This window comes from Cebus imitator, unplaced genomic scaffold (genome assembly GCF_001604975.1).
Source record: "Cebus imitator isolate Cc_AM_T3 unplaced genomic scaffold, Cebus_imitator-1.0 Scaffold71, whole genome shotgun sequence".
Lineage (NCBI taxonomy): Eukaryota > Metazoa > Chordata > Mammalia > Primates > Cebidae > Cebus > Cebus imitator.
In genome coordinates, this window is record NW_016107386.1 from 7,547,875 (window position 1) to 7,571,450 (window position 23,576).

Consider the following 23,576-nt stretch of genomic DNA (forward strand, 5'->3'; position numbering starts at 1 on the left):
TCTATGGGTCTGTGGCTCTACTCACAAGAGGGCCTCACACATGGAGCAGGTGTTGCCATGCATTTTCCCATCTGGGCCCTGGATGGGGTCATTTTCTCTAGTGCAAAGAAGCGGTCCATTTTTCCTGGATTTGCGGTATTCACTACACAACTCCTGTGAAATTGAGAAGGGAAGTTGATAGTGTTGAACACAGGTTGAATCAGATTGCAAAAATAGCTGAAGCTTATACATTGTTTCTTAAATGAGAATCAAGAATTGGCTTATTTTACAATGGTTCACTTTGAAGGCATGGCTTTTTTAAGTGATAAAAGCAATGAACCCCTCAACCAAGAAATATTCAGATACGCACATGCGTAACTGCACAGATGCAAACACACATGAAAACACAAACTGTACAATTGTTTCATACAGTTTTAAGGAATGCATGTGTTCCCTGAACATGATCTGTGGATCCTCAGTGCCATGTCCCCCAGAGTTATTGAAGGAGATTCACTTGCCTCAAAGGAAGCTTTACTCTCAGATTGTCTTTTATTTCTTGATTTGCCTTCCTTCTTTTTCTTTTCTTCTTCTGCTTGGCTAAAAAGGCATGGTTAAAAAGAGATGAGTAAAAATCATAGAATCTCCATGTTAGAAGTGATCTCAAATGTAATTTAATTTTACACTTAACAGGGATTAAATTCTTGTAATGTGATATGCCTAACCCTGTGCTTACACTGTGAAATCCTCACAATTATTTTACAAAACTAGTATTATATCTCCAAATTACAAATTAAAAACTGACAGACAGAATGCGTAACTCACCCAAAGACATAGAGATAATAAGTATAGTGGAGGGATTTAAACCCTAGTCCAGAGGTGGTTTTTTAAATTTCCAGTGCTCACTACTGTATCTCTAATGACTCTCAAGCCTTTGCTTTAATCTGCCTGTAAAGTCTACTTATATCATCCTTGGCACTCCGTGGTAAATCATCCATCTTTGAAATCCTCAAACTGTTAGGAAGTTCTTCCTGGAATCCAGTGGGAATCTGTCTTCCAGGGCTTTCATCCATTGGCCCATTGGCCTCACTTTTATTCATGGAGATAAGCAAGAACTTATCCTGTTCCCACACTTAAAAACCAAAACTACTTGAATATTTCAAGATTGTGACTTTCCCCTTGCTTAACTATGAAGTCTTAATAATCTTCCAAGGACATGGATTTTTAAATATGTGTCTCCAGTCAGGCAGTTTCTCTAAATATACTTTAATTCTTTCATTTTTATGTTGAAGTAGCCCTCTCATAACCGAACATGGAAACAAAGTAGAAAGAACAAAATCATCCCTCATGTTCCCAGCTGCAGGACTACTCACAAGAACATCTCACACATGGAGCAGGTGTTGCCATGCACTTTCCCATCTGGGCCCTGGATAGGATCATTCTCTCTGGTGCAAGCAAGTTTTCCATTCCTCACAAGCTTTCGGTATTCACTGCAAAGCTCCTGTCAAGAAAGAACAAGTAAGTTGGCCATATTTTTCATTTCTACTTTAAGCAGAAGATTCAAACATCTACATTGACAGAAACTAATGTTAATTCTCCTTGAGCTGAGGATTTTAATTGTGTTTTTCTCAAATGTAAAATTCAATTCAACAACAAGAAAAACATCATATGCTAAGAGAGAGGAAAAAAATAAAACATAGTATGATGGCCTGAGATGATACAAGCAATACACAAGCAAATTCCACTATAATCCAAACATAATAAAATACGTACAAACATATAGGGTACAAGAAAATCTGAGAACTCAAAGTTTGGAACCATGAAATCTGACTGTGGAAACCAGGGAAAATGTCAGGGAGCAGGAATAACTTAGGTGAGACCCTGAAAGTGTAAATAGGATTTGACTGGGTGAATAAAATGAATTGGGAAATATGCACACAACATTATGAAAATAAAATAAGCTGAAAAACATAGGAAGTGACATGGCACATAGCAGAGCATGATTTTCTGAGTGGAAATAAAGGTACAAATAAGAAGAAAGATAATGAGATTAAAGTATATCCTGTATTTGATGATGAACTGCTTGTGGGTTTTAAGCAGAGCAGTATTATGATCTGATTTCCATTTTGAAACATTACTCAAGCTGTGTTAGGGAGGCTGGTTGGGTAAGGGAAAGGATAGAATCCAGACGAAAAATTAGGAGACTTTTATCATCAAAACCGTAGGTGATGATAACTGAGCTAAAGCTTTGGAAACTATTATGTAATATTTCAGGGATAAAAATCCTGCTTTGGGGGGGAATCAAGGTATTTTTATCTCAAATTAGATGTGAAATATCAAAAATTCATACGTAGAAAGCATATATGTAGAGTTTCTCTGGAAAGTAGTTAGCAAAAGCTAATAGTCTATAAGCGATAAAATTAGAACTCAGTTTTTTAGCTTTTAAACAATTTTTATGTAATTTTGCAGTGTTAGTTTTGAATCAACAAGAAGGGACCAATCTTCCCATATAATTCATCTCAATTTCATCCCCAGGTTGAAGAGTTAAGATATTCTGGGGATTTCTGCAGGGCAAAATCTCAGCCTTTAGGCTCTTAAAGTTTGTTCAAATTATAGCACTAAGTAGGTTTTATTGGATGGATTCTACTCACTGCATATGAGGTTGCTTTTCCAGATTGTCTTTTACTTCTAGCTTGTGCTTCAGCCTTTTTCTTTTCTTCGCTTTCTGCTTGGCTGAATAAGAGAGCAAATGAAGAGGATCCATTAGGAACAAACATATGCCATGGTTTCTCCACATAATTGCACTGTTAACTGTTCTTCCTCCTTATGGCGGAACGATTTTGTCCCTTTATCACTATGTATCAATGAGAAACAACAAACTATCCTCCAGTATAGCATGATACTATGATGTCTTCATAATGTCTGTTTAATGTTGAAAAACATTAGACACAATAGTGGATCTGGGAAACTGGCTTTCTGTAAAATAGCTTTCTTGCCTATAGTGAGAAAAAGGGCATCATCTATGTTCATAACAGGCACCAAAACTAAAATTATGGTGACATAACACCTGAAGACTGAAAGTGGCCTTAACAAAGCATGTCTACTCATCCCCTTGTTTCTCAGAGAACATGAGCGGTAGAAGGCGCCTTGGCTACATCTCAGGATATGACTACAACCAGCGTCTCCTTCTTCAAGTCCGTGGTCTATCTACCACACCATGCGTACCCTAGCTTTCCTCTAAATGTAAATATTTTGCTTACTCATAGCTGTTTTATCTAAAGGACAAGATGTGAGAAAAAAAACCCATAATTTCCATATACTTTTAAATAAGCTTAAATTTACTTTGTACAATGGAATTGCACAGTATGTACAGTTAATTGACGATATTTCAACCATATGTAGTTGTGAGTCAAAACAAAAAAAGCCATAGATTCTATATGAAGTTAAATACTTAATTTGAGCTGAGCCAAATAAAGTGAAAGCTATCTTAAATTTTGAAAGAAAATTGTCCAATCTAACTTATCGAGTCATGTCACATTATACAAAATAAAACCCAGTGTAATTTTATAGGAGTTTAGTGTTGTTTCATGGGCAGTTTGACTTTATTCCATTTCTGCATTAAGCTCCACCTTTAGACTCTTGACTCCCATAGAAGATGAGATACCTATAAATTTCTAAAACAGGATCACATGTGAAGTTTCAGAAGTGAGGGAGCGACTAATATTTATACAAGTTCATGTTTGTCAGGACGTTCCAGTGCTGAAAGAGGGAGTGTCCAAGGAACAAGGCGCCTTGAAACAAGTAACTCCAGGTACTTACTCCCAGCTCTATTACTGATATTTTCCACGTAACTTATTCAACTCACTTCCCTGTCTTGAGCCACAGTTTCCCCATCCGTGAAACAAGATGTTTCAATTAAATAACCTGTAAGATCCCTTCTTTCTTTGACATTCTAAAACTCTATACTCACAAGTAGGCTTGACACATGGAACACAAGTTGCCATGCATTTTCCCATCTGGACCACGAATAGGGTCATTTTCTCTAGTACAGAAAAGTATTCCATTCTTCACTTGATCTTGATATTCACTGCAGAGTTTCTGAATAATGAATATGAGATAGTTTAGATATAGTTCTGTTTTCTATTTATTAATGTTACATGTTATTTTTACAAAGAAATTAACTGAAAAAGAGTCATCAAAGGATGGAAAAAAAAAAAAGGTTAGGATTTAGGGCCATCCAAAAATTGTGATATTTCTCTCTTTGTAATATCCATTTGCATCTTCAACAAATGTTTAAGTTAGGAATATATAAACATAAATGTGATATACTTATGTTCTTTAGCAGTCAAATGGAAAGGATAAGTAATTGCAATATAAAAAGCTAAGAAATATAATACTAGTCTGAATTAAGTGGGTACAAGTATAAAGGAAAGAATAATTCATGGAAGCTCAGAGAACTTATGTCTAAATTCTATCTTGAGAATATATTCAGGAACATAATGTGGCAAAAAGGCCATCCAAGAGGAATTAAATAGACAAAGACACAGAGGTATGAAAGAACATGTTATTTTGTGGTAATCTAACATATTTATGAATATAGTGGCTAAATAATTAATTGGATAAAGAGACTATTTGGGAAATGGTCAAAAGGAGACCTTGAAAATTGAAGACCATTACACTCTGAAAGGAATTTGGATATTACTTTTAGGCAATGGGAAAATTATAAATGTTTATAGCAGACAATGGCAAAATCAAATCTTTGTTTTACAAAGTTTATCAACCAGATGTGTGGAGGATTTGATTGACTAGAGAGTGAAGTCAGAGACACTAATTATGTTATAATAAAAGAGAAAAAGAGAGAGAGGGAGGAAAAGAGAAAAAAGAATAGAGAGAAAGAGGGAGAAAAAGAGAACGGAGAAAGGAAAGGGAGAAAGAAAAGGAAGGCGGGAGAAAATTGGAAATAAATGATAAAAGTTGAAGGACATTTGAGTATTAAAATTAAAAGGACTTGGTAACCTAGGACTGAGGGGAAGAAAGCAGTTCAAAATGAGGCTTAGGCTAAGTATAGTGGCTCATGGTTGAGTAATCTTAGCACTTGGGAAAGCTGGGGTGTGAGGATAGCTTGAGAGTGGGCGGTCAAGCCTGCAGTGAATCATGATCCCACCACTATACTCCAGCCTGGGTGACAGAAAAAAAAAAAAGAAAGAAAGAAAGAAAATGGAGTTACACAGGCAGAAGGTGGCCTGATGGGGTGGCTTACTTAGAACTGTGGACTGTGCATCATAGAAGTCTGGAAAACTGTAAGAAATAAGCTAGGGTTTCTACAGGAAGTGAAATGATCTGAATATCTCCAACAATGGAATTTTATAGCATCACTGACTCATGGAACCATAATATTTGTTTTCATAGTCTATGAAATACAAAAACAACATGGAGGATGAATTAAATCTTGAAGGCTGAGAAAGATGGAGACCAGCAATATATAGACCAGACATGATGCCAATACATATCAATGCAAAACAAAACTATTAAATGTCTAAGATGGTAGCAGTAGAAAAACAGAGAGATGACTAGTTAAGAGATGTTTAGAAAGCAGAGCACAGTATAATTTAAAAGGATGCACATTAAAATTCAATATTAATATTGGTTTTGAAGTAAATACCTTCACAATACCTATCACACATCGAAGAATACATATCACTTTGAATTCAGACAATGTTTTGATATATTACCTTCATTTAGGCGTACAAAACTATATTATTAATGTGACTTGATTAATTTCCTCCAAATACAGCTAGAGATTGTAATGCCATAATTTTTTAATCTAAGCTTCATAAAACAATAACTATAGTTTCCAGCAAACCTACTAGTGGGGAAAATATTAAACAATACTGAAAATGCATACTACATAATATGCACTTACACACACTCACACCCTCACATACAAGTTATAACTAGATTGATCAAATTGATTCTCACCGAAATTTCTCTTTTAACTTTAGTTTTTTCATCAGCTTTTCCCAAATTTTGATCTGTTTTACCATTTTCCTCTGAAAAACGCTGCTTGCTGGAAAAAGATGAATAAATCAGTAGAGAGGCTTTCGATCTTTATGTTATAAAACAGTTATTAGGTACAGATGAAAAATATCTAAGTTTTCCTGAGTTTTAATACAAACACTTTAAAAACACCTCAAATCCCCAAAAAGACCCTTTAATTTCACCTTTATACCATTTCTTTCCACTAAATGATCTTTTTTCTCAGCTCCCTTTCTTAAAAGAAATTTAAAATTCTTCAGCTTACATTCTACCTTTTTGAAGAAGACATTCCAGTTCCCAAATACAAATAAGCTCTATGCCTATTGATGTGTTTTTGTATCTGAATATTCTTTTTCTTATACAACAGTTTTAATTCTATTTTGCAATATATAAATATGTGCACATGTCCGTGGCTTATTTCTGCTACTGAACTGAAGCTTCTTGAGACTGGGTAATCATCATTCATATCTTCATTCATTCATTCACCCAGCCTTTAGTGAGTAATTATGGTTTTTTGTTCAAATATTGACTGAGCCCTGGGCATGTAGTAGTACACAACATAAACACATACCCTGCCCTCTTGGAATTCTTGAGGCTGGTAGAGAAGACTGAAAGTCAACAAATAGTTGGAAAAATAATTGTATAATTGCCAGCTGTGATGATGATTAGGAAAGACAATTACTAAAGATTATGAGGATTTAATTTCAATAAGGGTGGGACTTTTGGAGTTCTTATCCAAGGAAAGATAATCTGAAATGTAATCTACAAGAGGGGACATCAGCTGGCCAAGACTGGGAGGAACTGGCGTAGGACAGCACACAGGAAAGGGCTCATAGAGCTTGAGAAGCTGAAAGTGTCATGAGATGTCATCTAAGACATCACAAATGTAATGATTTGTATGTTATGATATTTGCCCTTCTCCCAAGGTCACATGTCCCAGATAAAAAAATAAGAGTAACCCAATTAATGTATAAGCCTGAAATATCGGAGTGTTTAATGAACACTGTTACTATGGGATAATTACTGAAGAAAAACAATGGAAGTCTTGATACCTGCTTTTACCCCCATTCCGTACTAGAATTAGTTCATAAAGAAGTTCACAAAGGTCACAGGGCAATGTTAAGAAGTATGATGTAAGACAATATTCCAACTGGCAAATGGACTCCATTTGTCCTCAGAAATAGACACACATCAGAAGTGCCTACTCACTAGGTGGTTTGACGATTTGTGGAAGACATGAAATTGCTCAAATCGTTCTCAACAACAAAGCTTCCTTTCAAAGTTACTTTTACTCATCAATCAATCTCCACGTCCACCTTTTGAACCGCTCCAAAAAAACTGTTTCTATACTCACAAAATCTCAGCACACAGGGCACATTTGTTGCCATGCATCCTGCCATCAGGGCCACGGACTGGATCACTCTCCCGTGTACAAAAAAGTCTTCCATTTCTCACTTGTTTTTCATATTCCTTGCAAAAACCCTTTGAAAAGACAATTATATTTATTTTACTTCATTTCATTTCAGGTTATTTTATTTTTTGAGATACGATTCTGCTCTATTGCCCAGGCTGGAGTGCAGGAGAATGATTATAGCTCACTGAAGACTCTAACTTCTAGGCTCAAAGATCCTCTCACCTCGGCTTCTTGACTAAATGGGACTACAGACATGCACCACCACCACACCCAGCTAATTTTTTTTTTTGGTAGAGACTCGTTCTCATCATGTTGCTCGAGCTGATCTTGAATTCCTTGGCTCAAGTCATCTTCCTGCCTTGGCCTCCCAAAGGGTTGAAATTATAGGCATGAGCCACCATACCCAGCCAACAGTAATTTTACTTACCTTTTTCTACTTTTTAATCTAGAAACTTTATAATAGATTTATTATGACAAAACATCAGGTCTAGAAGTTGGCAAATACATATAACATATTAATGAGAATTACTAAGAAATAGTAATTATAATGTCAACTACTTGGCACTTGTATCTGTTATGTGGTATATTTATTAAAAGGTAAAATAGCCTCAGAAAAAATAAGGCTGACTAATAATTTTCTTGGATTAAAATTAGATATTTCTTTTCACCTTTCAAATTAATGGGGGTCAGAGGGATATCTTTCATGAGGTTCCAGCACAAACACAACAAAATGAAGCAGCCAAGACAAATATATATATAGAGAGAGAGTGAGATGAAATGTCTAAAGGTGACTTAATATGGACCTAGTCAAGAATAATCCAACCTAGTTTGTAAGTACAAAGAAACACAATATTATCCAACAGTGTTATGCTTACTTTAGTTGATTTTCTCTATGGATCTGTGGATAATTTTTATGTATTCTGCCTTCTTTATCCATGATCATTTCTGACATCATAGGTGGAAACCTCAAAGAGAGTGGATCTAATTTCCTTTCACCCTCACCTTAGAGGGGTAGACCATCAAGACTGATACTGATTTAGAAAACCTAAAAGGGAGTGATTTCCCCAGCAAAAAAATCCAAGAGAAATTTGTTTTCAGATTTTCTGATGCATTGGTCCAATACTTTCAGGCTACTTTCTGTGTTTTGAAAATTCTACTATGCAGTGAGGCCTAAACTTTACAAAAAACGATACTCTAAGCTCCTCTAGGCTTGGCGATCTCTACGCCATTAAACATTTGTGGTGGGATATAGTACTATAATGTGACCTACCAAAAAATCCTGGTCTATAACTTTTTTTCAACCGTGTGACCTTCATCATCCCATTTCAGGCAAGAAAACATGGGCATAAAGAACATGCTGGCAGTCGAATGACCTGAGCCACCACATTGGGCCTCTCATCCAACTGGGAAACCACAGCAAAGTCCCCTCGCCTTTGGAACCACAATCTTAACACTTCCACAATGAGGTTTTTGGAACAGATGTTCTGTAGGACCTTTTCTAGATCTTGCATTCTTTGATTTTTAAAAAAATAATTCAAATTCCATTGGGATGCTTTAACAGAGAATATAACTGCTTCCTAGTAAGAAGATATTTATTTTTGGAGGAGCAATGGGTGTGCTCCAAACTTCATGGTTGTAACAATCTAGAAATAGAGACACAGAAGACAGTCACCTGATAATCATAGCATAGTATAAAAAATGAATGCTCAATGATTCTCATAAAAGAAACAATGATAATTTTGGTTTATAAGTTGTGATTCATCCAAGGAGATTCTGAAGAAACATTCTGTATACAACTCAGTGACAAGTTAATTACAGGGAACATATTGAGCCATCACAATAAAGCAGTCAGGCACAATGACCCCACCAAAACAATGACCCTGGCCACTGAGAGGAAGAGGGAAGTACAGAGAGACCTGATGAACAACAAAGGAAAAGAGCTCTCTATGTCTATGAAGTAATAAAATGTTAAATATCACAGGGTGACCCAAAGTTTTAGACCAAAATTTAGCAACCACCACAAAAGAACTGCTTTTCAATCCTTGGCAAGTGTGACGTAAACTGTACATGGTTCTGAATACTTAGTTTTCCTAAATGTAAACCTTTAACACCCTATTTAGGATGAGAGCTTTGCTTCATTAAATAGCATTATGAACTGAAGGGCCATCTCTTGACTACCAAAAGTGGGCTTGTTTCTTCCTTTAGGAAAACATAAACCCTACAATCTGCAAAAAAAAGAGTACACTTGTATTAGCACAAAAGTAATCTGCAGGATATAGAAACACAGTCCGACAGGAGGTAAAATTCAGGTCATATATCCAACCTCTTTATTTTGCTGACAAGAAAAGTAAGGCCCAGGATGACTATTTGCTTAGTCTCCCACACCCAGAGCATGGCAAAAACCAAGGCTAAAACTCAGGTGTTCTGACATCTCAGCAAAAGGTTAGCCCTTTAGCAGAGAAAATGCTACCCCTCTCATTGAAACAGGTGATTTAAGAAATCCAGGCTAAAGTGTCTATTCAAATTTTTTTACACTACATTGCATAATTAAATTATCAAGTAATTCAAATTATTTTAAGGGTATTTTTTAAAACACAATCTAAAAATTCGTCTGATTTTTTTTTTTTTACGCAGAACCAAGAACTTTATAAATGCAGGTTTCTCTGAACAGAATAATCATAATGGCAAAGTGAATAACTTCAACTTGTGTCAATGTAATTACGCATAAAATGCACCAGTGAATACAGTATTTAAAAGACTGTGACACTCTTTTAAAGTTATTCCTGTTTAATTTATATTATATTAAAATTTTTAAACAATTTATTCAGATTAAAATGGTTTTACAACTAAACCAAAAAGAAAGCTGGTAGAATTAAGCAGAACTTGGTTTCTATAAACTTTCTATCTTATGCCTTCTTTTGGGGGATGGAGGATTGGGGAAACATAGATGGAAATTGCACATTTTGAACCTTAGGTAGGAAATGCTGCTTTATCTGAATCTAATGATTAATATTCTAGGAATTCAATTTGGGGAATGTTGATATTAAGAAAAATATGTAATAATAAAAGACAATGACTATTTCGTTACTCAAAGGTTTAAGCATAAATTTGTTGATATTTACGGCCACAAGAACCAAATTGTGCTGGCGTGTCATTTTACCTTCTCAGCATTCCGTCGAATTCTAGTTTCGCCCTCTCGCTTGGCATTTTCAGCTTCTTTTAAACTGTGAAGAAAAGTAAACAGTTGGTCAGTTTATGACTCAATCATATTTTCAGTATCCTCAGTCCTGTGCTACACACTTTCATATCCTCTGCTACAACTTGCTGAAATGATCCACTTACCAGAGACAAGCATTTCCCTGTCTTCAATGCCTGAGCCAGAGAAATTGCCAAAGATAAGGAAGGGTGTGAAACTGACTCACTGACAGTCAATGAGAAGCTTTGTTCTGTAAAACTGAATGGGTGTGACACCTTGATTGACAAACAGAAGACTGTCAGGAAAATTCCCTTTAACAGGTAGAACCAAGAGCTTTAAAATAATGCTGTGACATGGGTGAAACCAAACTGAGCATTTGAGGCATTGCCATCCACACCCTTAAGTATAACTTTGTACGCCTCGTAAAGTATATGTTTGCTTTCATGTAAAAGTACTAGGTTGTTAATGAAAGCTACATTTGAATTGAGCTTTAAGCCCTTTCACGTATATCATTTGATTAGTCTCATCCTGGAGATAGGCGTGGCTATTTCAGTTCCACAGAGGAAGAAACCAGGATTTAGAGAGGTCAAGTTCCCTTTCACCTAATGTATGAAAAGAAAGAAAACCACAGAATTAGGGCAGATTTGAACACTGAGAGCACATGTCTCCTAGATAAGAAAGTGAAAATCAGACTGATTTCCTGTCGGGAAACCAGTTGTCATCACCCTTTTGTAAACCTGATTGGACATGTCCTTGAATTCTACAAGGATTAACTGTAATTTTCAAAGGCAGGTGTGAAGTTTACTAATCTGTTAAATCTCTGTCCTGATTGTAAAGTTCCAGTGATGTAAATATAGCAATTTAAGGCTTGCTGGCACACGAATTAAAGAGTCTAAACCTTAACAACCAGAATATGAGAGACTGATTAGGTCTTACTCACTTCTTTACCTTCAATGCCCAAGCACTGCCAGGCACTCAAAGATTAACCCAATAGCTCTTCCTTTCATAATGTTCCATGTTCCACTTTTTAAGCTAATAATAGATGCAGACACGTGGCATTATTACTATTATTATTTTAATTAGACTTACATTACTTAGTAAGGGTCTCTACACATGCCCAAATGAAGCAATGAATGTCAAAAGACTGACCTAGATCATTCCATATGAATGTGGTTTCTAAATTTTAAAATATTCGGCCTTATAAAACACTATGCATTTTCAAATTATTGTCATTTAAAAGACACAAAAGTCTTGAATTTAATAACTAACATGACCACTTTATTCTCTCCTTTTAAGAAACTTCAATCAATATGAAGAAAAAGAAAAGAAGCGGTTCTGTGAGAAAGGATATTTCACATTGTAAGGACAAGGAATTGCATGCTTCATGAACAGGATTTTATCTCCCTGAGGAGTGATTCCCAGGACAGCAACCAATTGCATCGTCATCAAGTCCACCTGGGGTTGATGGTACTTACAACAGCTCAGCACACATCGCACACTTATTGCCATGTGTCTTCCCATCAGGACCGAGAACAGGATCATTTTCCCTTGTGCATCCAAGTCTTCCATTCACTACATAGGGCCGAAAAGCACTGCATACATCCTGAAGATCAGGGAAAGGAGCTTGAGACTTACCAAGATTGTAATGCGTACAACACTAGTTTCAGAAATTTTATAGAACTCAGTCCCTCTGACATTGAAACGGGCCACTTAGGGCAGTACAAGCTGTGTAGAAGTAGCTCAGTAAGTACTGAATAATTCATGTGGTTAAACATAAAACTCTCTTACTTTTTTTAATTTGGGAAAATAACTTTTTATTTATTTCACTTATTTTTTTTTTAATTTTAATTTTTTTATTATACTTTAAGTTCTGGGATACATGTACAGAACGTGCAGGTTTGTTACATAAGTATACATGTGCCATAGTGGTTTGCTGCATCCATCACCCCATCATCAACATTAGGTGTTTCTCCTAATGCTACTTGTTTATTCATTTATTTAGTAAACAGATAACCTACTATGTGCCAGAACTCAGACAGAGCACAGTCATTTCCCCTCAACTTGCTCCCAATCTCCTAGGTGATCAAAAGAGACATTACAAATAGTATGATGCTAAATGACTTGGTGGAAGTAACCTCAGGCGCTCTGGCAGCTTATAAAAAGAGCATCAGACCTTGAAAATTAGGAAAATCATTCACCTAGAAAAAGACAAGTGTGATATATATGAGATCCTTTTGTCCTTCCCCTTCCCCTACCATCACAGGCTCACAAACTGCATCATAGAAAAAAAAAAAATCTACTTAATTCAAATCTCATTTTAGGTTAAGTAATTTGTCCAAGGTCTCCTAACAGCAAGTAACAATGCTAGGGTTTTAACTCAGGTAAAGTGACTGAAGTATTGTGCCCTTTCTACTACACAAGTAGTTTCCTTTTTTATTTCTTCTTCTTTTTCTTTTCTTTCTTTCTTTTTTAAATAGAAAGCAGAAATAGAATCGAAAGGTCTAACCACCAAGGTAATTTGATTCAGTTTAAGAGACTATAAATAGCTTTTTCATATTAGTGGGCAGTAGTGGGTATTCCATTTCACATAAAGCAAGAATTACTTCCTTCCAAGGTTCCCACCCAAGAAGGAAGAGGAAAGCACCTACTTCCTATTTGAAGTTAGCCTCCCGTATTTCCCACCACGCTGATGTTTGACCTCACCTTCTCTGGATTACTCCTTTTACATTCCCCTTCACTTTTTACACCAATTTTGGACCCGGTTTTCCTAGAATCGAAAGTTAGCAGACACAGCAGTTTAATATTACAACTTCCCACCATGCAAAACTAACTGCTCTACATTGCATTGCCATTCTCTTTGCTCCCCCAAACAGCTGCCACATCATATTATTTTCTTACTTTTTCTAATAAGAGCCCCTGTTGATAACTTGAAGTCAAAAAAATGTAGTTAACATGGAAGAGATGGTAAAGATGCAGACTTGTAAATATGATTTATAGAAATCTATTTTTAACCTGTGTTTACAGGAGGGATCCACATCAGAAGATGGGGACAAGTAAAGCTTATAACTGGATAGTAGATGCCCCTCAGCCCCCAAGAAACTTTGTTGTTGTTGCTTTTGTGGTTTTCAATAAACAAAGCCAAATCTGTATTATCTAATATCCCACTATCCTGCTCTTTATTTGGGTTATGCAGACTAGTATTTTATTTTTCATAGAAAGTACATAAAGTTTTGATAATTAATTTTGTTCCGTCTAGTTGACCTTTAAGGTATATCTGAAAAGACGGATCTGCAAATGTAAGAGATATTTCCTAATTTCTAAAAAGTTAAAGCAGATTACAATGATAGCATCTGTAAAACAAAAATTTAATAAAAACAATATAAAGAACAAAACTAAATATTTAAAAGTGATAAGAAAAGAGTTATTTCAAAGGATATCAGCTGAGGAACACTACAAAAATTAAAATTTCAATTTTATTGTAGAGCCTCCTACCAGCCAGAACTGCAAGGAAAACAACACGAGGAGATATATGATTCTCATTGCATAGTACAAAGAAATATACCAGAAGTTAGGGGAGAGAAACTTTCACCTGAGAGATTTAATTTACAGTGGGATTCCCCACATAAAACACAGTAAGAATTAAATATATAGCATGCTAATGCTTGTGCTACAAAATATATATCTGATAAAAATCTGTATAGTCTTCGTATATTTATGTTGGTTTTCTGTTTCTCTCTGTTGACCCTTGGTGAGAGCTCAGGACATAATTTTTTTTTTTTTTTGTTCTTTAGGTTCCGGGGTACATGTGCAGATCATGCAGGATTGTTGCATAGGTACACACATGGCAATATGGTTTGCTGCCTCCAACCCCCCATCACTTACATCTGGCATTTCTCCCCATGTTGTCCCTCCTCGACCTCCTCACCTCCCTTGCTATCCCTCCCTTGGACTCCCCCAAAAGACCCCAGTGTGTGATGCTCCCCTCCCTGTGTCCATGTGTTCTCATTGTTCAACATCCGCCTATGAGTGAGAACATGTGTTGTGTGATTTTCTGTTCTTGTGTCAGTTTGCTGAGAATTACGGTTGCCGTATTCATCCATGTCCCTACAAAGGACATGAACACATTGTTTCTTATGGCTGCATGGTATTTCATGGTGTATACGTGCCACATTTTCCTTACAGGACATAATTTTAAAGTGAATTTCTGAAAGTACCATCATGCAAAAGATGAGAGCAGTTTAATGCAGTTTTATTTTGCTGAAAATATTTATTGCAAGGAGAGCTAAAGTTTGCAGAATCTTAAAAAGTGAATAATTATAATGTCCCTCATTAGCCTATACAAACATTGGTTTTTATATTTGCAAAGCCTGAAGACCAGACAATTCAAGATTGAGGTCATAAGCCAGAACCTGCAAAGCCGGTATGTCATCTTGCTGGTGAAGACAATTGATAACCAAACCTAGCATTGAGGGTGGAGAAAGAACAAAACAAGGACAAGATATAGGACAGTAAAATGCCTTAGCTAGTTGGTAAATGTTGAGAGATGGGAAGAGAGTTTAATACTGAAAGTCCCAATTATCTACTCTGATATTATAAATTATTAAGCACTTAGTCAACATAATTTGATGATGAAATAATTCTCTGTGAAAAAGGGTATACTCACAGATATATAGATGACAGACAATGAATAGGTCGAAGATAAACATGTGTATATGTATATATGTATGTGTATCTATATAAATATAATCTATAATATATAATTATATAATTTGTATTTTATAGATTATAAATCTATAGCCTATTATCTTAAGTCTATATTTTCTTATAGATTTTAAATGTGAAACATATAACATTTTATAGATTAAAACATATAATCTATAATCCCTCTATCCTGTCTACTTCATAAAGTGATAACCATCTGATAAATCATACATAAAAGTGCTTTGTAAAATATAAAGTGTTATGCTATATACCTTTATTGGTCTGAAGAGCAGTAAAAGAAGTGGTACTAATAATTTAGGAATGGCTAACTTCCACACAATAAATTGTTATCTTAAAGACTATAGAGAAAGCTGTGTCATGTAATTATAGAGACAACATATTTCAGGGAGAAAGCCTACTTCAGAGAATACTCACACGTTCTCAGCACACAGTTCACATCTGTTGCCATATGTTTTCCCATCTGTGCCACAAACAGCTTCATAAATATCGAGACAGATAAACTCCCCGTCTCGTTTAAAATCATCACAATTCAGCTGCGAAAGACATGATCAAGGAACATCAAAATATAAGAGACAAAATAGTCCTTAGATGTATAACTAGATTAACATTTTAAGTCCACAATAATGTAAATTGCTGGAGAAGAAAAACATATCATGGAGACTATAGTAAGCTAATAAATTTATGGGCAATAAAACATGATCCAAGAACAGAGATAAAATTAGATTTCAAAAAAAGGATTTCAGTATCACTTAGGCTGTCTGGGTGAAGGAGGCCAAGTCACCTCTCTGAAACTTGGCATACTGCTTGTCTGCCCAATCTGCCTGCCTTCTCCACAGAGGAGTAGTGATGCTCAGTAGATTATGAATATGAAAGCTCTTTGCTTGTAGTTTGCAAACCACAAACTACAGTAAAGTTTCTGTTATTATAAATAAGGATAGTAATTAACAGCTGGATTGCTTGTTTCATATTCCTAAGTCGGCCACTTAAGCTGTATGACTTGGACAAGTTATTTTTAAAAACCTTATGCTCTAGTGTCCTCATTTGCAAAATGGTTATAATTTCATCAACCTCTCAGCATTATATACGGATTTAAATGTATAGCACTTGAAACAGTGCCTGGCACAGAACCATTTATTGTTATTTTCGTTGTTGTAATTTTCAATGTTTTTTCTATTGACAAGCCAAGAAAACTAAACGTCTTTAAGTAGAGCAGGAGAAAGTCCAAGCCTCTATACTAATAATATGACATATACTTGGGAACAAACCTGAATGGTAAAGAAAAACAAATGCACAAGGTAGTAACTGAAGAGTAGTGTTCAAGTCTCAGACCTGCCACCCACGCACTTCACCTCTTTGCACCTCACTTTCCTCATCAGATAAATGGAAATTCACACCCTACCCACATTCCAGATTTGCAGTAAGGATCAAACGAATTCTTATGAAACATTATCTGGCAACATATTATTGTGACTACTAAAGCTACTAAAAAAGATACAGAGTTAACTTGACTTTAACTTTTATCTAAAACTTTTTATCTAAAGAAAACTGAATAATTTTTCATTAAAATATCACATTGAAAAATACAATTTCATGTCATTGTCAAAATAAAGACATTTTAATGATAAATATGAAACACTTAGAATGTAGACCTGCCGGGCGCGGTGGCTCAAGCCTGTAATCCCAGCACTTTGGGAGGCCGAGGCAGGCGGATCACGAGGTCAAGAGATCAAGACCATCCTGGTCAACATGGTGAAACCCCGTCTCTACTAAAACTACAAAAAATTAGCTGGGCATGGTGGCGCGTGCCTGTAGTCCCAGCTACTCANTATCTATATTAATACATCGAATCAATAATTAATAGTTTTGCAAAACAGAAAGTACCAGGCTCATATAGGCTCATTGGTGGGTTCTCTAATGCATTTAGGAAGGATAAAAAAGAATTCCACTGGGCCAGGCACAATGGCTCACGCCTGAAATCCCAGCACTTTGGGAGGCCGAGGTGGGTGGATCACTAGGTCAAGAGATCAAGACCATCCTGGTCAACATGGTGAAACCCCATCTCTACTAAAAATACAAAAAATCAGCAGGGCATGGTGGCTCGTGCCTGTAATCCCAGCTACTCAGGAGGCTGAGGTTGGAGAATTGCCTGAACCCAGGAGGAGGAGGTTGGGGTGAGCCGAGATCGTGCCATTGCACTCCAGCCTGGGTAACAGAGCGACAGTCTCAAAAAAAAAAAAAAAAAAAAAATGTAGACCTAAGGTGAATCAGTATTTCACACAATATAAAGAATAAAAGGTGGATACAGAAGATCAAGTTAAGAAACTCTTATCTAGAAGGAAAAGAACTGAAAATAAAAGAAAAGATAAAGAACATACTACAATACTCATATGTTTAGAAAGAAGTTAAAAATAGATTGAAACTATGGTAAGTCATGCCCATATATGTTATTTCATTCATATTTGTTTATTTATTCCACAAAATTTACTACACATTATCTATGCTTCAGCATTCTTCTGGACTGTGAAGCTACCACAGGGATGGTAGAAACCAGACTCTCCTTTTTATAGAATGGACAGAAAGAAGGAAAGTCTGACTGAAGCATGAAGAAAAAGCAGGTTACTGGTTTTCTCTCAAAAATCATTCTACTGAAACTGCAGAAGCATACGGAAATTATAGATCAAACTAATTAACTCAAAACAATCACTGCTATCCCCCTTCACCAGAAAATCAACAGCAACATACTAACTAGGTCACAGGTGTAGAGAGGGGAATGACAGAGCAAGTCAAAAGGCCAGCTGGGAGATGATGAAAGCAGGTGCAAGGATTTACAACTCCACCTCCTTCCCCTCCAAACCCCAAGGAGGAGGATCACGGCCTACAGAAAACACCTCTTCCTATGACAATGCCTGAGAGCTTACAGATGGATTCCTGACCTGGTGAGTGGCAGCAAACTGGACTGGGAAAGAGTGGATTGATTCAGAACCTCCAGCTCTGGGTCTTGTCTCTTTTTCTATCTTTACACTCACCAAAAGGGCTACAGACTGAAGCTTGACCTTGAACATTACCTAACTAAATTTAGCAGAAAAAATAAATACAGCCATTATGAAATCTTACAGTAAAAATATCTGTGTATCTGAGAACTAAAAAAATAGAATATACTAAACAACATGTATCAATTGAAGTAGAAGCATTGGAATGGGTAGAAAAATATTTTATCAAGTCTATGCTATAGAAAAATAGGAGAAGATATCTGCATAAACAAATATAAAACAATAACAAAAAAGAAGTTATAAAGGAAGAACAAAGTAGAAATTTTGAATATGGAAAATAGTCAAATGATAATAAATCTAACAGTATAAATAATAAAGATGGGATAGGTACAAATAAATAATGAACTTGTGAACCGATGATCAGGTCAAGGAATTCTCTTAGAAGGCTAAGGAAGTAAGAAACAATTTTTCTAAAAAAGGAAAAGTCAAAGGACATTTAAAATAGTATTAGAAGTCTCCAAAAGAAGGAAATAAATATAGAAATAAATATTTGAAGAAAGGAACAATTTCTATAATTAACAAAAAATAAAAGAATAAAAGAGAGAAAAACAAGAATTTAAAACTAAAATCTAGTTAATAACACAATTGTGTTTACAGAAAATAAACAGAGAGTAAATTAACATACATTCAGAGAGAAGACAAAGATACTGACAATAGATACAGATATTAGCAATAGAATAAGTAATTAAAAGTATGGATGATTTGGTTAAGAATAGTCATAGTAAGAATAAAAATAAACCACCACCCAAAAAAAGCTAGAAAGAAGAAACTACTAAGTATAGTAACTGAAAATATTTTTTAAATGGAGGAACCAAGTCCTACTATAACAGAAATAACAATAAATTTGAATGGGCTAAACATACAATTAAGAGGCAATTGGTAATTGGATGCTTCAAAAAAGGAATCAAACCATGTATTGAGAAAAATTAAAACTAAAGGCATTGTAGTATCAAAATAATAATATAAATATACAAGACCAAAATGAATAAGGAGAGAGCATATGCAGCAATATTAACACTTAAAAATTATAATTTAGTACAAAAATGCATTATAAGTGACAAAGTGACAATATATGAAATTTTAAAAAAGGCAAGGACAAGAACAGGAAAGTATAACAATCATGAGCATATATTCACCTAATAATAAAGACTTTAAATATGTCAGACAATAACCAATAAAATGTAATAGAATTAAGGCCTGGCATGATGGCTCACGCCTGTAATCCCAGCACTTTGGGAGGCCAGGGCAAGCAGATCACATGGTCAGGAGTTTGAGATCAGCCTGATGAACATGGTGAAACCTGGTTTCTACTAAAAATACAAAAATTAGCCAGGCACGGTGGTGTGCACCTGTTATCCCAGCTACTTAGGCAGTTAAGGCATGAGAATTCACTTGATCTCAGGAGGTGGAAGTTGCAGTGAGCCAAGATCATGCCACTGCACTCCAGCCTGGGGGACAGAGCAAAACTCCATCTCAAAAAAGAAAAGAAAAGAAAATCAATAACTAGAGTTAGAGATTTAACCAAACACTTCTCAGGAATGTATATATAAAGTAGAGAAAAAAAGAATCTTAAGCCATTACATTTTTATAGAAAACTACAGCCAAGAAACAGAAACTTTTTTAAAAATAATAGATTAAACCTTCATAAAAGCAGAGTATTTGTTAGGTCACAAAGTCTTAAGAAACAACATATAATTGATACTACGTCATTTATGTTCTCTGACCAAAATTTAATAAAATTAAAAGCTAATATAAAATATTTAAAAGTTCTACATATTTGAAAATTAGTTAATTTATTACTAAATAACTTTGGGGTTAGAGAAATTAAGAAATGTTTGGAAAATAATGATAAATAGAAACACTTAAAGTACAAATTTTGAGATGATTATTAATATCTTTAAATATATTTGTCAGAAATTTTTTAACAATTAAATTTAAAGAATAAAGTATTCCTCAATCCCATTGTAAAATGAGCAGGAACAAACATAAAGAAACAGGAATTAATTCCATAGAAAACAGAAACAATTGAGAATATTATCAAAAAAGCTGATATAAAAGATTTCTAGTAGGACTTACCAAAGAGAAAAGTAATATGAAAAGTAAAAATATATGGAATGATAATTTAAAATAACCATATAAATATCGAGACATTAATACAATGAAAAGCATTTTATGAGTATTACTATGTTAATACATATGAAAACCAAATTGAATATGTGACTACAAAAAGTATAAAATAACTACAGTTGTTACACAGGTCAATACACATTAATCCAATTGATATATTGGTCTGAGATATTCCCACCCCAAAATAACTCAGTCCCAATAGCTTTATAATCTGTTTTTCTGAAATTCTAGGAAAACTTGTATTAAATAATAATTGTTTACAAGTTATTTCAAAGCAGTTACAAGTATATAAACTGAAAAATAAAATTCTAAACAGCTTTATTGTACCTGCTAAAACAGCATTGTAATTATTGCTTTATATATTAAGATTATCTCTTTAAAAAATGGCTAGGAGAATAACTCATGTTTTCATTATTTCTGGTGCTTTTCATTTCTGTCTGTATGTACAAGCTACCTTTCAGCTAAATGACTTCCTTCATTATTATTTTTAAGGTAGTGGTGTTAACAACAAAATCTCTCAGATTTCATTAGTACAGGAATATCTTTATTTCACTTTAATTTTTGTAGAATAGTTTTACGGATGTAGAATATTGCTTAATTTTTTTTTTCTTTCAGCATTTTGAACATGTCATTTTACTGCCTTCTGGCCTTCATAATTTTAGATGAGGGGCCAGCCTTTAATTGTATACAGCCTATATATAGGATGTGTCATTTTTCTCTTGCCACTTTCTTAATTTTCTTCGTTTTTTTTTTTTTTAATTATTTCAACATTTTAATCATGATGAGCCACATGTGGATGTCTTCATATTTATCCAATTTGGGGTATATTGAGTTTCTTAAATGGTGAAATTTATTTTTTGATCAAATTTAAGGCATCTTAGGCCATTTTTTCTTCAAATAATTTTTGTATTTCTTTTTTTCTCACCTCTATTTCTGGTATTCCCATTATGCATATGTTGGTTTGCTTGCTGCTGTCTCAAAAAGTGTATAATTTTGGTCATTTTTCTTCTATATTGTCTGTCTCTGTATTTCCATTGTTAGTTTCTATTAAGCTTTTTTCAAGTTTGCTAATTCATTTTTTTAAGCATTCACAAATCTGCTTTTTAGTCTCTCTATTGAACTGTTGATTTCAGTTATTATGCCCTTCAACTCCAGGGTTTTCATTTCGTCTTTAAAAAAATTATTTCTCTTTTTCATTGAAAGTTTTTATTGGCTTATTCATTGTTATTATACTTCCTTGTGATTTTTTTTAGTATTCTGCATACATTTTTAATAGCTACTTTAAGTCTTTGTCTGCCAAATCTAACATCTGTACACAGTTAAAGACAAATTCCATTAATTTTTTTCTTGAGTATGGGTTATATATTCTCGTTACTTTGAATATTTTATGCCTTTTGGTGAAAATTGAATTTTTTTTAACCGAACTCACCTGGATTATAAAAATTGAACATTTTAGATAATATAGGTACTCGGGTTTATAGTTATTTCTTTAAAGATTATTTTCACTGCTTTTTTATTCTTTTTTGCTTCTGTGGCTGAATTAAGTCTTAGAGATTTTCCTCTCTCATAATTGCAGTTGCTGATGTGCTGCTAAGACGATGATAATAGTTTTTATTATAGTTATTTTTTTAAGCCTTCCTTCCTATGTTTTTCTTCTATGTCTCTGTAGTTTTGTGGACAGCTAAGTATTAAACACAGTTTGTGTTCAAATACCTCAAGCTAACAAGGCTTTCATTCTGTCAGATACACCTTTGTGCATAGGGTAGGGCATGCAAAGTTCAGGCCACTTTTACATCTACCCCAGCATTTGCTTCTCACTGAGACATTTTGTGTTTATTAAGTGAATATGCACAGTTTTATGGTCAATTAAGAGTTTGGGAATATCTTGGCCCTTTTTGGGCTCTTTCACGCCTGTGTGAAGTCTCAGCCAGGAATATACTTGCTTTAATTATGACTGCAACCTCAGGCCATTTTCCTTACCCTTGGTGAAGATTGTCACTTACACTAAAAACACCTCTGGGTATGGCTTTTGCTCATTACTCCAAAAAGATTGGCCTTCTTCAACAATGGCAATGCCGTTGCTGACATTTGTACTCTGTCCTGTATAAAACCACCATGCCAACCAAGCCAGGGTTTGAAATGGGAGTATCCCTGAGCAAGAATATCACAGACCTCTCTTTTTATTCCTAAAGTCAGGATTTTTTCAAGATAAATGCTTCTCAGATAGGCATAGACTGCTGATCAATTTTCAGATTGCTAAAATGGTTTTCTTCATCAATTTTGTCTAGCTTTATAGTTGCTTTTTGAGGAGAGGATCTGCCAACCACCTCATTAAGTCATAGTCCGAAGTGTCACACCTTAGGAGAATTTTATGTAGATTCCCAAGCCAGATAAGAATAATTTAAGGGAGAATGTGTAGATTCATTTTACTTAAGGACATAACTGCAAATTTTCTAAACAAAATATTACTATCCAATTTATTTAAAATATAAAGTATGATTTACTCTAGGAAAACAAGAATAGTTTAACATTATGTAATATATTCAGAAATCTATTTACATTAATAAACTAAACATAAAATTATTTAAATTATTGCAAAAAAGACATTTAATAAGAAATACATATTCAGAAAATTAAAAATAGAAATTTTCAAAACTTGCTAAAGTGTATAGATAAAAACCCCTATGATGAATATTACACTTAATGGAGAAACTTTAGAGGTAGTCCCGTTAATATGAAGAGACAAAGGGGTATTTGATGTTCATTATCATTACTAGTGTTTAACCATTGAACTCTGGATCCTTTACTAATTATATAAGAAAAGAAAGAAAGAAAGATGTGCTAAGACTGAAAATAATATTATAAAACTTTTGTTATATGTAGATAATATGATCAACTACCAAGAACAAAAACAAAAGCTGCCTGAGATAAGATTAACCTGAAGAAATCAATAGAATTTGTTTGTATTAATAATAAACAGATCAAATGCAATAAAAAACCAAATATCTTCAAAATAGTAATAAATTTACACATTTTAAAGTATTAACAAAAATTA

At 34.5% G+C, this 23,576-nt stretch overlaps 1 protein-coding gene across 2 annotated transcripts in view; it reads right to left on the minus strand.

The window, feature by feature from the left end:
• Positions 1-23,576, minus strand: part of SPINK5 (serine peptidase inhibitor Kazal type 5) — a 68,700-nt gene that overhangs the window by 33,533 nt on the left and 11,591 nt on the right. For both annotated transcript variants that reach the window (XM_037739556.1, XM_037739555.1), the window contains exons 5-15: positions 15,759-15,877; positions 13,326-13,389; positions 12,098-12,225; positions 10,587-10,650; positions 7,367-7,494; positions 5,956-6,043; positions 3,947-4,074; positions 2,628-2,709; positions 1,350-1,477; positions 498-576; positions 26-153 (exon numbers count right to left, since the gene is read on the minus strand). In XM_037739556.1, coding sequence (XP_037595484.1) covers positions 26-153; positions 498-576; positions 1,350-1,477; positions 2,628-2,709; positions 3,947-4,074; positions 5,956-6,043; positions 7,367-7,494; positions 10,587-10,650; positions 12,098-12,225; positions 13,326-13,389; positions 15,759-15,877 — 1,136 coding nt within the window. The remainder of the gene's footprint in view (positions 1-25; positions 154-497; positions 577-1,349; positions 1,478-2,627; positions 2,710-3,946; positions 4,075-5,955; positions 6,044-7,366; positions 7,495-10,586; positions 10,651-12,097; positions 12,226-13,325; positions 13,390-15,758; positions 15,878-23,576) is intronic.